A 14,139-nucleotide genomic window follows, 5' to 3' on the forward strand; every position below is an offset into this window, starting at 1 on the left:
TGTTTCATATTTCTTCTCCACACATTGTCATCTGTAGCTTAACAACATACGACCTTTGTTGCTCATATTTCTTTAAACAAAATGCTTCAAGTTGATTCTCATTGAAATTGTATTTGACTGACTCCTTATCTCTTTCCTTCAGATCAGAGAAAGGACCAGCAGTTCTTATTATAGAATCTTTGTCTTGACTGATTCTGTTTGGGTCTCTATTGAACTGCATATATTGAGACACCTCCACCTTTAAACCCTGTTTATGCTGCTGTCAGACTAAATGTATGAAAGGCACTGTAGCCTTCATCTGTGAGGGTACTTTCTGCGGCTTTAAACCAAATCTCGGTAACAGCACAGATGTGTACATTTTTCAGAGTGAGGAGATCTTGTAGGGTGTGGAGTGTCTTCATTTTTGGCATTACCTAAAAGGCTGTAAGAGGATGGATACAGGGGGACAAGTGCAGACCATCCTTGACAAAGCAAAGTGGTCTGTTAACCATGTCCTCCCATGCTGAGAGATAGTGGATACCCCCCAGAGTGACACCAGAAACGAATCCAATCATTAAAATCAATTGTTTTCCGTTTATACTGTGGCACCATCCTTGGTGAAGGTAGAATGCATTCAATGTAAGGCAAATGCCTGTCTGACACATATTCCGAGAGATCCATAATGTCTCTTTTCTTATAGTCCAGTGAGACATTTCTCAGGTCATTTACACCTAACAAGGACTATGATAGAATCATATTGGTACCTTTGGTGCAATGACTTGAGTGTGTATCTGTGTGTGTGTATCTGTCTGTGCTACTATGGATTTCTTATCTTCTCCTTGTCCATCCTAGTGAGAAGAGTATCTGTGTCTCATGCAATAGAATCCCTTATGACAACAGTACTAGGTAAAGTGTTTGCTTGCCTTATGGAATCTGTTCTTGCAGATTATTAGGTGTTGGCTTATATTTAGTGTGAAGTGTTGCTTTTCTTTCCTCAAATGAATTGATGTCATCATTTTATATATTTTTACACAACTAAGCCTTTCTTTAAATGAAATATAAAGCAGTGTTCCTTTTTTTCATGGCAGTCATTTGTTCTAACTATTCATAGGAACTTCTTCAGGCATTTGCATTTCTGGATCTTCTCAGTGAACTCCTGGAGCTCATTGTTTCCTTTTGTTATGGGTAATAAGTGTTTATCCCAGTTAAGTAACAGTTCAGCTACGTCATGGGGAATTTCCATATATCGCAGTTAATTACCAATTCAGATGCAAGCAGATGTTCTTGTTCTGGTAGAAGATTAATTCTGTATACCTTCTATAATCATCCTGTTTCCCTGCTTATAATTTACTCCATTATCATATATATGCAGCAACATCTTTGCAGCCAATGTAGTACCTTTATAAAGACTTCTTAAATATACTCTGCAATTGCTTATGGTGACTTTCTTATTGTTCTTTTTCACAAACATAATGAAATGTTTCACTCCCCCTTAGTGCCACTTTTCAGTCCAAAGATGTATTTCTGATAATCATAAAAGCCCTTATTCCTTGATCCATGGGCAACTGATTTTATCTTATTAAAAATATCTCTACATCAGTTCTACTCTGGCTCTTATCTACTTGTAATATGACTAGTTTATTCACATCAACATGTTTCTCTGTAGGTAGATGTGTATCTATTTCTCTATTTCAAAACTGCCTTCTTGCTCCATTTTCAAATATCATGTCACATTTGTCCTATTATGTTCTTTAATGACTCACTTATTTCTGACATATTTAGAATACATTTTAAAATACATTGTGTCATACTAGGAAAATTCATAAATGATTCACTACTATAATAGAGGTATTTGTTTAACTCCAACTTTATTGTCATCTGATGTTAAGTCTTCTGAAGTTAAAGCATGACATGTGTATCTCAGTTATAGAACTCTGTTTTTATATTTATTATTATTTATTTTAAGGTAATTATTCCAATCTTAGCAACTAAGTCAATCTTTTGTCATAGTCCTTTGTTGCCACATATTATACCACATCTCATCAGCAATCAGGTCACAACTGTAGTATAAATTCTGAGCCCTGTCTACCTTAACATTTGCTGGTGCCTTGTGTCCTTGTCTAAACATCGGCTAAACTCTAGGCTAGGCTTATAAGGGCCTCAGGGCCTATATCCTAGTAACTTCATATGATCTTATGGTCTGCTTACCCTCTACTGCTGGTGAGGTGATTGTGTTATTCTCAAGAGTCAACTGGAAACATTGGATAGGTGGTACTTTGCCTTTCCCTCATCAGTCCTGCAACAGTCACTAACTTCCTGGCTTTGGGAATGTGCTGCAGAATCCTTGTAGGAGGCTACTGGAATACCATGCATGCTGGCATGTTTATATTTAACTGAGGATTTTTGATAAATCTCAATAATGACTGTGGTTTTAAAAGTCAACTCTGACTTTTATAATTTGTGTAATTTTATTTACGTATTATTATTTGAGCAGTTGTTATTTAGTGTGTTCAAGCCACTGTGCAAATGCATTGGTTTAAATAATCAAATAAATACATGTTAAACATTAAGAGTTAAATATACCTGAATGGATTCTAAAATTTCAGACTAATTCTGGCAATACCTAGTGCTACTGGTGTCAATCGTCATTCTACAAAAAAGTCTACCAGTTGATTACATAACTAATCCAGAGAAAGACTTTCAGTAGGTATACTGTATTTGAATGACATTAGTGCAATGAACACTACCAATATTTCTTTCAAGTTACTCCCACATCTTCTTCTGAACGGAATTATATATTTCCGGCAGACAGGACTTTCAGGTCAGTACCTAAACTAAAGCTTGAGTCATCCATCATCAGATAAGTTAATGAAATATGTAGCATGAAGGTATCAAATCCAAACAGCAGATAGGTTTATAGTTTTATAGATTAGTACTAGGCTAACTGCTCTTGTGGTCCACTTTAAGCTTAGCCAATTACCTCATGTATGAATCAAACCCTGCACCTTGAGTTTTCTCAGAGCTGGGAACAGGGAGTAGACAAAAACCCAGTGGACCCGTCAAGATATCTGATTTTTTGCAATTTAATGCCCATTCTAGAGACTACAAGAAATGTCCATTGCCAGAAAGGTACTACTGCTTCCAGGCTGCCCAGTGACTGCTGAAGTGAATGATGCCCAGTATGACAGTTGATTGGATATGAGCAAATGGGCAACTTATTCTGTCCAAGGGTCACTGTGGTTTGAGCTTATCATTTTGTGAAGACTCTTGGGTGATTGCTGAACCACAATACTGGACTGAAAGTGGAAAGTGCTAATTTCCAGCTTTGAAATAATGGCATATGAGGTGGATAAGTAATTATGTATATATTTCAGTTCACAAGTAGCCATCTGACCTCTATGGTCCAGCAAAGGCTACTCTAAATTATGCTACCACCTTGAATTTTTGTAACTTTAAATGTCCGATCAGAAAACTTAATTCTAAAATTAGCTTCCCTGTTCCATAGCTATCATAATTTTTTGAAACAAAGAAAAGTAAGTAAAAATCTTTTTAGAGTTACACATTCTTACATTCTATCTGCTAAGAAGTTTTCCAGTAAAGGATTTGTTTCATAGCAGAGAATGTGAGAATTTGAAAGAAGTTTTCTTCTCTGTAATACCCTCACAAGCCTGTTTTGAACCACCTTTCTCAAGATTCATAGCTACTTCCCTTGATATCGAATGATTCTTTCCTGCCTGAAAATATTCTATTATTGGGAAGAGTAAAAAGTTGAAACTGGAAATTTACTGGATGAGGCAACATTCTCTTCTACAACAAGGAGCTAATATAACCATTTGTAATCCTTCTTGTTCGAGCAGAGCAGTGTATTAGGTGGTTTAATATCAAATGCCAGAAATGCATTCCTTTGAGTGATAATAAAGGTAAACTAAAATGTTGAAAAGTAAAACATTTTACCTCCCAAATGTCAAACAAAGTAAAGCTGGTTTTCGACATTCAATATTTCTGTGAGATGAGTGTGAAAACCCATTTGCCATCTGGGACATATAACAGGAAGAGCGTTTTGACATTACAGATTCGACAAAAGCTAAATTGACATCACAAAACTTTGAAACTATACGTTCGATCAAGTGAAAGTTGAATGAATGCATTTTTGTGATTTGATAGTAAACCACATTAGGACATTCTCAGCATTTTGTATATTAGTCTAAGATTTATATCGACTGTGTACTTCAAATAAAAGTAATTCTGATTCTAAAAAAATTTTTGAGTTCTTAATGTAACCCTCAATGAGTTGGAAAAGAAATTAATGCTCCTGAATAACTGGACTCCAATAGCCACCAAAAGAAAAAAAAAATGAAAAAGACAAATATGCAGAGATGAAAAAACTCTGATGTGTTATGCAAGTTATTTCACCAAATCACTGAACAAGTAAAGCACTCCTGCATCACCTAAGATACCTTGAATGATTTCAAGATTCCTACTCTCATTCAGAATATTTTCTGGTTAAGATTATATGTTGCTGGTGATTGCCTTTCTCTCTAAAGACAACATTATATTTGGTTTCAAGGATAAATAAGCAGGAAGAAAACACAAAGTAAAATAAAATATGGTTCTTGCACAATGGGAAAATAAGTATGTGTTGACTAATAACGTTTTTTGTGTCACTTGTGCTTTTATCGCAGGTTTGTGGATGACATCTTTTTGTTATGAGAGGGTTCTGAGTTGGGGCTACAACATTTTATAGAATTTTTACATTCCACGATGTTGTTTTTGAGATTTATATCGCACCACTCCTATAATACTATGGAGTTTTTGGATGTGTGTATTTATAGAGAGCCTGGGCCTGGCTTTGGGACTAGTCTTTATAGGAACCCTAGTAGACGCAATGGTCTATTACAATGTGGCAGTATGTACCCTACCTGTGTTTATAAGAATATTCTCAGAGGTCAAGGTATGCGTAATTTCAAGGATTAACAGTTCAGAACCTGGCTTTCAGAGAGATCTAGCTCTCCTGAAGGAAGTTTCCTGGAAAGGAGTTATAAACCCTCTGAGGTGGATAGTATGTGCATAGATGTTGAGCGCTTAAGAGCCTAGAGCTTGAACTTATTTTAGGAAAGGTGAGTATCAAGAGGTTGAATTGATTATGTATGATGATGAGTTCTCTGGCTCTGTAGATGGAAGGGTCCCCTTTTTTCTGAATTATACTAGTGATGTTCGGAAGATTTGTGATCTAATCAGAGACAACTGGCCAATACTATTCACAGATGATCAGATTAGGGACTTGGTGGGTGACAAACAAAAATTCATTTTTAGGAATAAGAAATCCCTCAAGAGGCAGTTATGCTATAGGAATATCAAACAAGATATACCCTTACAGGAAGTGTGTAAAAGGAATGTTTCTGTGCAACAGGTGTAAATACTGTCCATATATAGATGTGCCAAGTAGTCTCAAACATTCACGCATGGGCTTTGAGTATCATCTTGAGACTAGAGCCAGCTGTGATACAAGAGATGTAATCTATTTAGTGGTCTGTGGAGCTTGTTCGAGTTTTTATGTTGGAAGGACTAATCGTGCCATAGGGGAGTGTATTATGGAACATATTTATAGTATGAGGGTTAAAGATTGTAAAAGTGCTATAGCTAAATACACTATAGAATCTGGTTCAGAACATGGTTTTAGTTTTGGAGTTTTAGAGAAAATTAATGTTAATGAGAGGGGTGGTGATGTGAGAAACTTTACAGAACAGCGTGAATTATCTTGGATCATTAAGCTGCAAGTGGACAGGTTCCCTGGAATTAATGATAGGGTTTCTTTGAGACCGGTACTGAAGGGGAGGGACCTACCCAAAAAGTTTAAATGAATTTTAACTGTGATTGGCAGTTTCTTAATTAGTGTGTGATTGTTCTGCTGATATAAACCTGCTGTTATTAGTTTGTTTTATGGTCTGAAGAAGCACTCTTGTAGTGTGGAAGCACTCACCAATATTATTAAAGTTTTATTTGTTGAGTTCTGCTGCCTTTGTTGTTTAGATGTACTTTTTGTCATGTTTCCATACCTCTGTTTTATTATTTTACTTTGTGGTTTTTATATACGAGACGTGCGGTTAATTCCAAGGAAGTTCTTTATTTTATTCTACATTTAGGAAGAAAACACAGCTGTACGCTGTCTCTACTGATTTAGATTAGAAAAAAGTGTGCAGTTTCCTAAATTTAGAATCTGCATCAGTTATACCTGGTTCTTGTAGCAGAAAAAAATAATACATTGATTACATTAGCTTGGCAGTATTAACCACAATTATGAAGCTTTCAAAGAAAAACAACTGATGAGTTTTCTCACTGAAATATAGTAGCTTTTTGCCATCAATCACTTCTCCAATATTATTTTTATTTAGATTGAGGAGGTAGGAACACAATTATTTCTCACATTTCTTTAACCAAGTAAAATACTTGTAAACATACCTCTCAACCTGCAAACTGAAAATAGGTACAAAGGCCCTTGAAAAGTAGGTACATCCAGCCAACATTGTGGACATCGAATTAGTGTAGAATATGAACACCAAATAACACATTACTCTTCCCGCTTCCAGTCGGAATGTGGGATACTGCCCAGAAATACATTTAAAAAACACAGTGACAAAAATGATGAAAAAAATGTTAGCACATTATTAAAAAAAGGGCAAAATCTGTAGACTTTAATGAACAATATTACAAAATTCTATTCCTACAAGATTATTTATTTTTGCTTTGGAAAAAGGGAGATGTAAGTTGTATGTCCTATTACTGATAATCTAGAAAGTGAGAGTCTGGTATGGTATCCCAAATTTGACCTAGGGGCATAGCTGTCAACCTCTTAACACAAAAAATCTGGGCATAGCCAAAAGTAATTGGGGGCAAACCCCCAAAATACGGGTAATTGCTCTCTTAAACTTAGAAAGTTGATAAAATAAAAGGTCTTGTGTTACAGTATGTTTTCTGAGGGATATGAATACTGAAAATCAAATACCTGTCATTATTTAGTGAATTCAGTCCTCACTGATTTGCCACGTAAATCCAGAATGCCACAGTTTTGTATGAGGAATAGACTAAAAATATGAGGGAAAAATCTGGACATTCTGTGAAAATCTGGACAGTTGAGAGGTATGCCTGCGGGTGACAGGACTAACAAGAAACAGATTATAAAAGATTAGTCCAAATAAAATCACATTAGCTAGCAGATTTAAGATACTCTCTCAATCTCTCTTACTCTCTTTGTGGGAGGAATAAAGATGACATTTTGAAGCTTCAAGTAGTTTATTCTTTTAAGAAGGTAGGTGGATGAATGCCCATCTGTGAATATTGAAAGAATGTTGTGGGTCACAGTTATGAAAAGGCATCAGTCAGCAGCATAGCATTCAACAATTAAAAGAGACCCCAGAAGCTGTTCTCATGGAATTCTGTCAGATAGAAAGGGCAGACAGAAACACAAGCGCATGCGCACACACACACACACACACACACACACACACACACACACACACACACACACACACACACACACACACATACACACCTACAGTGCTGGTTCAGAGTCCTGACCTTCCGCATTATAGACTTCATATTATTGCTTGTCTGTTGATTTTCTGACTATGTCAGGATATGTTTCCATCAAACTATACACCTAACAAATTTCTACTCTTTTCTTAGAAGAAAGCCTCTCTTTTGTTCTTCTATAATTTGATCACTTTAGTTTTCCTCTCCTATTCTTCTGTTTTTACTCAGTGTTTTGCATTTCAGTGTGTCACTTTTCGAAGCTTTGCCTAGCATCAAGACTTAACAGTTTTGATTTTTTATTATGGAAGGCTTCAAGCATCTCAAGCCTCCTATGAAAATAAAAGTCATCCAGACAGTGGCTAACCTCATATCCTGGATAGCACAATGAATATCAATAAAGCAACAGCAATTACAATACCGGGAATATGAAAAAAAACTTTATGGAAAATGAAATGAGAAACGTTATTCACAAAAGACCCTTTCTCACTTCCGCTTTAGCAAACAGATCTCATAGTTATCCTATTTCATTATTTTATGTCTATATATATATTTTTTTCAGCAGTCAGACTTCTTAGCAGCAGCCTACATATCTCAGTAGCATACTTTTCCTCCTGTATACAAATCAGGGCTTCATACTAAATGCAGTATTTAACATTTTCCTTCTGAATGCTAGCGACATGATCTGTCATCTTGCTTCTTATTTTAAAAGCACATTTGTCTTTATCCAAAATGTCTTTGTTTTAATAAAGTTGTTTTGTAGTCTAGATATTGTGGATTTTTTCCCCTGGGAATATAGTTTTCCCTTAAGAGACCTGCATTCTGAAGCAAAACAAATGCCTATGTCTCTCTTTGGGCTTGCATTTTCACGTCCTTTGATATTCCTTACTTGGAAGACAGTGTTATTGTTTGTAGTCACCTCAGTCAGAGGAGAGTCTGAGTTATAAGTTTTGATAGTTTCTGTTGATAAAATCTTTAAGGGCAGTGTGGCCTTATCCACTGTTCAGTACTTTAAGTTCATTGTGATGTCTGACATATCTCTGTATCAAAGATGTGGTGATCATCACTTTATCCTCCCTTTCAGAAGACATAAAATTGGTTGTTATACATACTAGATCCAAGAAAGTACACATGGTTCTCTGTCTCCCATTCCAAGGTTATTTCTGATCAGCTTTTATTTCCCTACCTCAAATTAAACAGTGGAATTGTGAATAAACAGTCCATTAGACCATTTCATTTTGGCTTGCCACCTGCACTGGACTTTAATATGGCTATGCTATCAAGTTCATTTTTAACTATTACTGCCCTCAGTTTTAGCCAGATATTTCCTTCAGTTTTACTCTTTGGATGAAATGTCAGTGACCTGGTTATTTGAGAACATTTTTACCCTGTATTATATGAATTGTCAGTATACAGTTTGAGGATTTTCACAATAGTAATTCTTTAAGATATGTGAATTGTGGCATCCTTGTGTGGATTAGATGTATTACTTCTCAGTATACCCATAATGCAATGAGTACAGTGTCAAAAATGAAAGAAACGGGTTGAACAATTGTGTGAGAACTTAGTGTAATTAACTTTATTGACAAAATTATACAATTTCTGGATCTAGCAACTTTCTGAAAGGAAGCATGGCCATTACAGAGTGTGCCTAGGTATCCTACATGTTCAACTCATTTTGTCTCTAAAGCATTTATTCCCTTACTTTCTTTCCTTGTTGCTGGGTTTGTTACTGTTTTATATGATGTAATAACTCTTTTACTTTTTATTTAGACTTGTCCTGGTGAATTATTGCATCTTATTGATGGTATAAATGACTCAAAGGTTCAAAGATTCAGAGTAAAGTTTATTGTCATTTAGGACCACACAAGTGTAGCCTAAACGAAATGTTATGCATCAGTTCCTTCTTGAGATTACAAACAGAAAGTAATACAACACATACAAGTAAAAGGATGAACATATACAGTCCTACTCCCAGTATAAAAAAGAGCAGAAAAAATTTCCAACACTTGAGTACAGAATAAATATAGCCTCCCCTAAGTTATAATAACTGCCTTGCACATTGTTGTTGTCTATCTAATATTGCACTTGATGGGGATAAAACAAATAAATATTGCACCTACTTGAAATTTGTGTGGTATATATTATACAACAGATAAAAAAAAAGAAAAAATGTCTTAGTTAATGTCCACTTCTCTGGGACCTATGACCAAGTTTAGAAGTTTGACCGTTGTTGGGTAGAAGCTGTTGTTGAATCTGATAGTCCTGCAGCGGATGCTGTGATGTTTTCTACCCAATGCTAGAAGCTTAAACAGTCCATGCACTGGATGTGTGGTGTCTTGTATTATTTTGGTGGCCCTTCTGATGCTTCTTGCCCAGTAAAGTTGTATCAATGGAAGACTGGCACTCATTACCTTCTCTGTGACCCTCACCACTCTCTGTAGTGCCTTCCTTTCTGTAGCTGTACAGCTTCCAAACCACACTGTGAAGTTACTGGTGAGGATATTCTCAATATCACCTCTATAGATGGTGGAGAGGATATGAGGTAGGAACTTACCTTTCTTCAGCCTTCTCAAAAAATGGAGGAGTTGGTACACTTTCTTGACCAGACGGCTGGTGTTTCCCAACCATGAGAGATCCTCTGATATGTGTACACCTAGGAATGTTTTACACTTAGCCCTCTCTACACTCTCACCATTCAGTATGAGTGCTGGATGGTTTGTTTTCTTTTTCCTTGACGTCTATGATAATCTCTTTGGTCTTGCTTACATTCAGGTGAAGGTTGTTCCCCTCACACCAACTGATCAGACATGCGGCCTCCTCTCTCTATATTCTTTCATCCTCCTTTGTGATGAGCCGCATGACAGTGGTATCATCAGCAAACTTGATGATATGGTTGGACGTGTGCTTTACATAGCAGTTGAGAGTCAAAATGGTGAATAACAGTGGACTGAGAGTACATCCCTGTGGAATCCCAGTATTAATCTTGATACACTTTGATGTGTTCTTACCTGAACTCACTCTCTGTGGCTTCTCAATCAGGAAGTCCAGGATCTAGTTACAGAGATCTTTACTGATGCCTATATATGCCAGTTTTTCTATCAGCTGCATTGGGACCACTGTATTAAATGCTGAGCTGAAATCTATGAACAGCATCCTCACATAGTTGTCATTGCTCTCTAGATGTTTAAGAGTGCTGTGTAGCGCTAATGATATGGCATCAGTCTTGGATCTGTTGACTCTGTAAGCAAACTGCAGAGGGTCAAAATCGGGAAGTAGGCCCGATGACAAATACTTTTTGATCTGCCGCTCGAAACATTTCATAACAGTGGATGTCATAGCAACTGGCCTGTAGTCATTGAGGCTGGAGGGGGAGGTCTTCTTAGGCAATGGAATGATGTTCCAGTCTCCTAAAATCTGGGTGATTCTGGCATTAAAAGGTGACAACAACCATATTTTTTTATTTGTTAAATGGGAACAAGTGTCTGTCTTTAGGGGGGCTCTAGGAACAATATCTGGTTAAGTGATATGCTCAGTGACATACAATCAACAAATGGAGTTAGAAGAAATCAAACTCTTTCCTTTGGACTTCAGGAAGCAGCTGATAAAAATCTTAGAGCCTTTATTTTGCACTGTTATGCTTATCTCCAGCCTGTGTAGATTATATATAATACAGAAAAGTGTAGCAGTGATTAAACTCTTATATATCAGAAGGTAATGTGGACTCACTGGCTGATTACTGTGAGTGTAGTCTGGAAATGATGATAGGGTCAATCAGGTTGAATTCTAGTGCTGAATGATGCGGTTTATAGATATAATTACTTAATGTCTCAGAGAGGCATATTCCCTGTTACCACTTGTGAAAGAAGTGGTGTTGAATCCACACCACTACTACTGCCAACACACACACACACACACACACACACACACACACACACACACACACACACACACACACACACACACACACACACACACGTTCTACCAGTGATTGTTAGATGTTATGTCTGTCATGTTAAATTCCAAGATTATCAAAATTGTCTCCAAATTGGGAAGGGACTATATCTTCTTTGCAGACAAAAAAAAAAAGAAAAACAAATCAAATAAAATCCATGATATTTGTATAATGGATAGTTTCTCCCTTGGTCTGTAATGAAATAGGACACTGGTCAATTGGACTATCCTGGTAAACAAATGCCAATAAATAAAAAAAAAAGAAAAATGAATCCAAATGAAGACACTCATGCACTCTTACAGTTAGTTCCCACACATGTATACTGTCTGTTGCACTAAGAATTCAGCAGACACGGTAAGATGACTGTGCTTGTGCTACCACCCCACGATAGAATACACCTGACAAAATTAATATCTCATATCTACTGTGTGATGCTGAGAAGATCAGTTTGACAATTAGTGCTCCCAATTCCTTCTTAAAAACAAGCTTGTTCTCCATAGATTTATCTCATTAGAAATTAATAAAATATAAAAAAGTAATGTGTGCCTGAAATGCATATCAATTATTTATTTATACGTATTGATCGGTTTACCACCTGTAGGACAAGGACCTCTTTTCAGGAAACACCCAAGGTAGTTTTCACATTGACTAGGGGACATTTGGCCAGGACACTGGTGAACTTCTCCCTAATCTTTTTGATAAGTCCTGTGAGATCTTTTACATCCATCTGAGCTACCACCAACTCAGGCAGATGGGACATGGGTTTAACGCCTCATTAGAAGGGTGGATAACTTCTGCTGTCTGCCTGGTTGCTTTAGAAAGACACAGTTAAAAACAAAGATTTATTTTTCCTTTCTGTACCATGGCCATGTAGCAAACAGAATGTATGTGGACACCCTAGTTAAAATCTACTAGCAATGGAATATCTTCAATGAAATGAAATTGTCTTAGTTACTCATTCCATCACAGATTACAATGTTTAATATCAACTCTTCTAATTAATGGTGTAATGCACCAGAGGTTATGTAAATTCATGGGTCCAATTAGATAGCCAATCCCTGTCTAGGAAACATCCTGATTAATCCAACTGACAACTGTGGCTTTACTATTTTCTTTCATGAAACTGTGAAAAAATATTAGTTGAACAGTAACATGTATTCTGAACTGCATTAGAGATATGAACATTTAACTGCGAACAAATATATCCCTAATGATACCTACCTCCTTGCTCATCCAGCATAACCAGGGTTCGGATTGCAGCATCTTTGCTCTGTGGAAGAGAAAAAATATTGAAATTTGACAGGCAGAACCAGTCCCAGGTGTAATACAAGCTACAAATAGAAAGGTAAGTTAGTGTTAAATGCCGCAGAATACAGGGATACATGATATATGATTCCCTTCTTGCCCGGTAATCTCTGTGAATGCTGATGACCCCCATTGTAGAAGGACATGAAACAGCATAGATCCTTGAACTGTGGTTTGGAGTCAATCCAATCCAAAGATGTTGAGTTGCATCCATCTCCTATAGTGATCACATGAACAGCCAAAACCATTTACAGAGTTTACTAGGCAAGTATGGAATGGGAGTAGATTGCCAGTCCTTTGTTCCATATCACACACACACACACACACACACACACACACACACACACACACACACACACACACACACACACACACACACACACACACACACCTGCCAATAGTCACCAAACTACCTGCCACGTCTTTGGTATGTGGTAGGAAACAGGAGATACTGTAGGTTTTATGATACTAATGTGACTTTTCATTATCTGTTCAGTCAGTTAACTGTATAATGTATTCTATCACTTTTCTGATAAACTGGAATGAAAGTCCTACTTTACTAATTTAGTATGTATTCATCTGTTAGATAAACAAGCAAAACACAATAAATCTTAACGTGTAAATATAACATGCTGGCCACAGATGCTCATGTATACCATGTGTCTACCATTATATTCCCACAAAACCTTGCCATGGCATATAATTCATTCAAACTGAGGAATACTTAGGAATTGATAGTTTGTAAATGGATTTCTAAATAATTGCATACTGACTGTATGAAGAGAACAGAGGTTTACTTTAGTCAATGTGCATTATGGCTTTACTACTATTGTTGTTTGTCTTTTCGGCTTTTCCTGGTTAGGGGTCACCACAGCAGAACTCTGGTCTGCTAATGATTGACAGCCACTTTTTATGGTGCTGAGTTGCCAGCCCGATGTCCAACCTTCAGCAAAGGCACACCCATTCACATATGTCTTTCGGAGGCCACTCGGCCACAGGGAGGACATGCAGACTCCACACAGAAGGCACTCCAGCCGAGAATCAAACAGGAGAACCTCTTGTTGTGAGGCAGCAATGCTACCGCTGTACCACCACGGCTACAGCTTTGCTACTATTAATTAGACATAAAACAATGCCCATAAAGCATACTTAGGCACACTCTGAAATTACCACTCTCCCTTTCAGAAGGTTGCAAGATATAGAAATTTATAACTTTGTCAAAAAAAAGTTAATTAGGTAAGTATTTTAAAAGAGTGCCAAGCTTAAATGAGAAACATTAATTATACACTCAATAGTGTACAATCACTAATGTGTGATTACCGTGATGTTTTGTGAAAGATTTTTTTTTTTTTTTTCTTTCTTTACCCCAGCTG

General features: G+C 36.8%; 1 protein-coding gene across 2 annotated transcripts in view; it reads right to left on the reverse strand.

The window, feature by feature from the left end:
* The window catches only part of LOC122794510 (synaptosomal-associated protein 25-like), a 1,032,368-nt gene that overhangs the window by 329,673 nt on the left and 688,556 nt on the right, over positions 1 to 14,139 (reverse strand). For both annotated transcript variants that reach the window (XM_044062973.1, XM_044062964.1), the window contains exon 4: positions 12,683 to 12,731. In XM_044062973.1, coding sequence (XP_043918908.1) covers positions 12,683 to 12,731 — 49 coding nt within the window. The remainder of the gene's footprint in view (positions 1 to 12,682; positions 12,732 to 14,139) is intronic.

This window comes from Protopterus annectens, chromosome 1.part0 (assembly GCF_019279795.1).
Source record: "Protopterus annectens isolate FY-2018-M chromosome 1.part0, PAN1.0, whole genome shotgun sequence".
In the NCBI taxonomy this organism is placed as follows: domain Eukaryota; kingdom Metazoa; phylum Chordata; order Ceratodontiformes; family Protopteridae; genus Protopterus; species Protopterus annectens.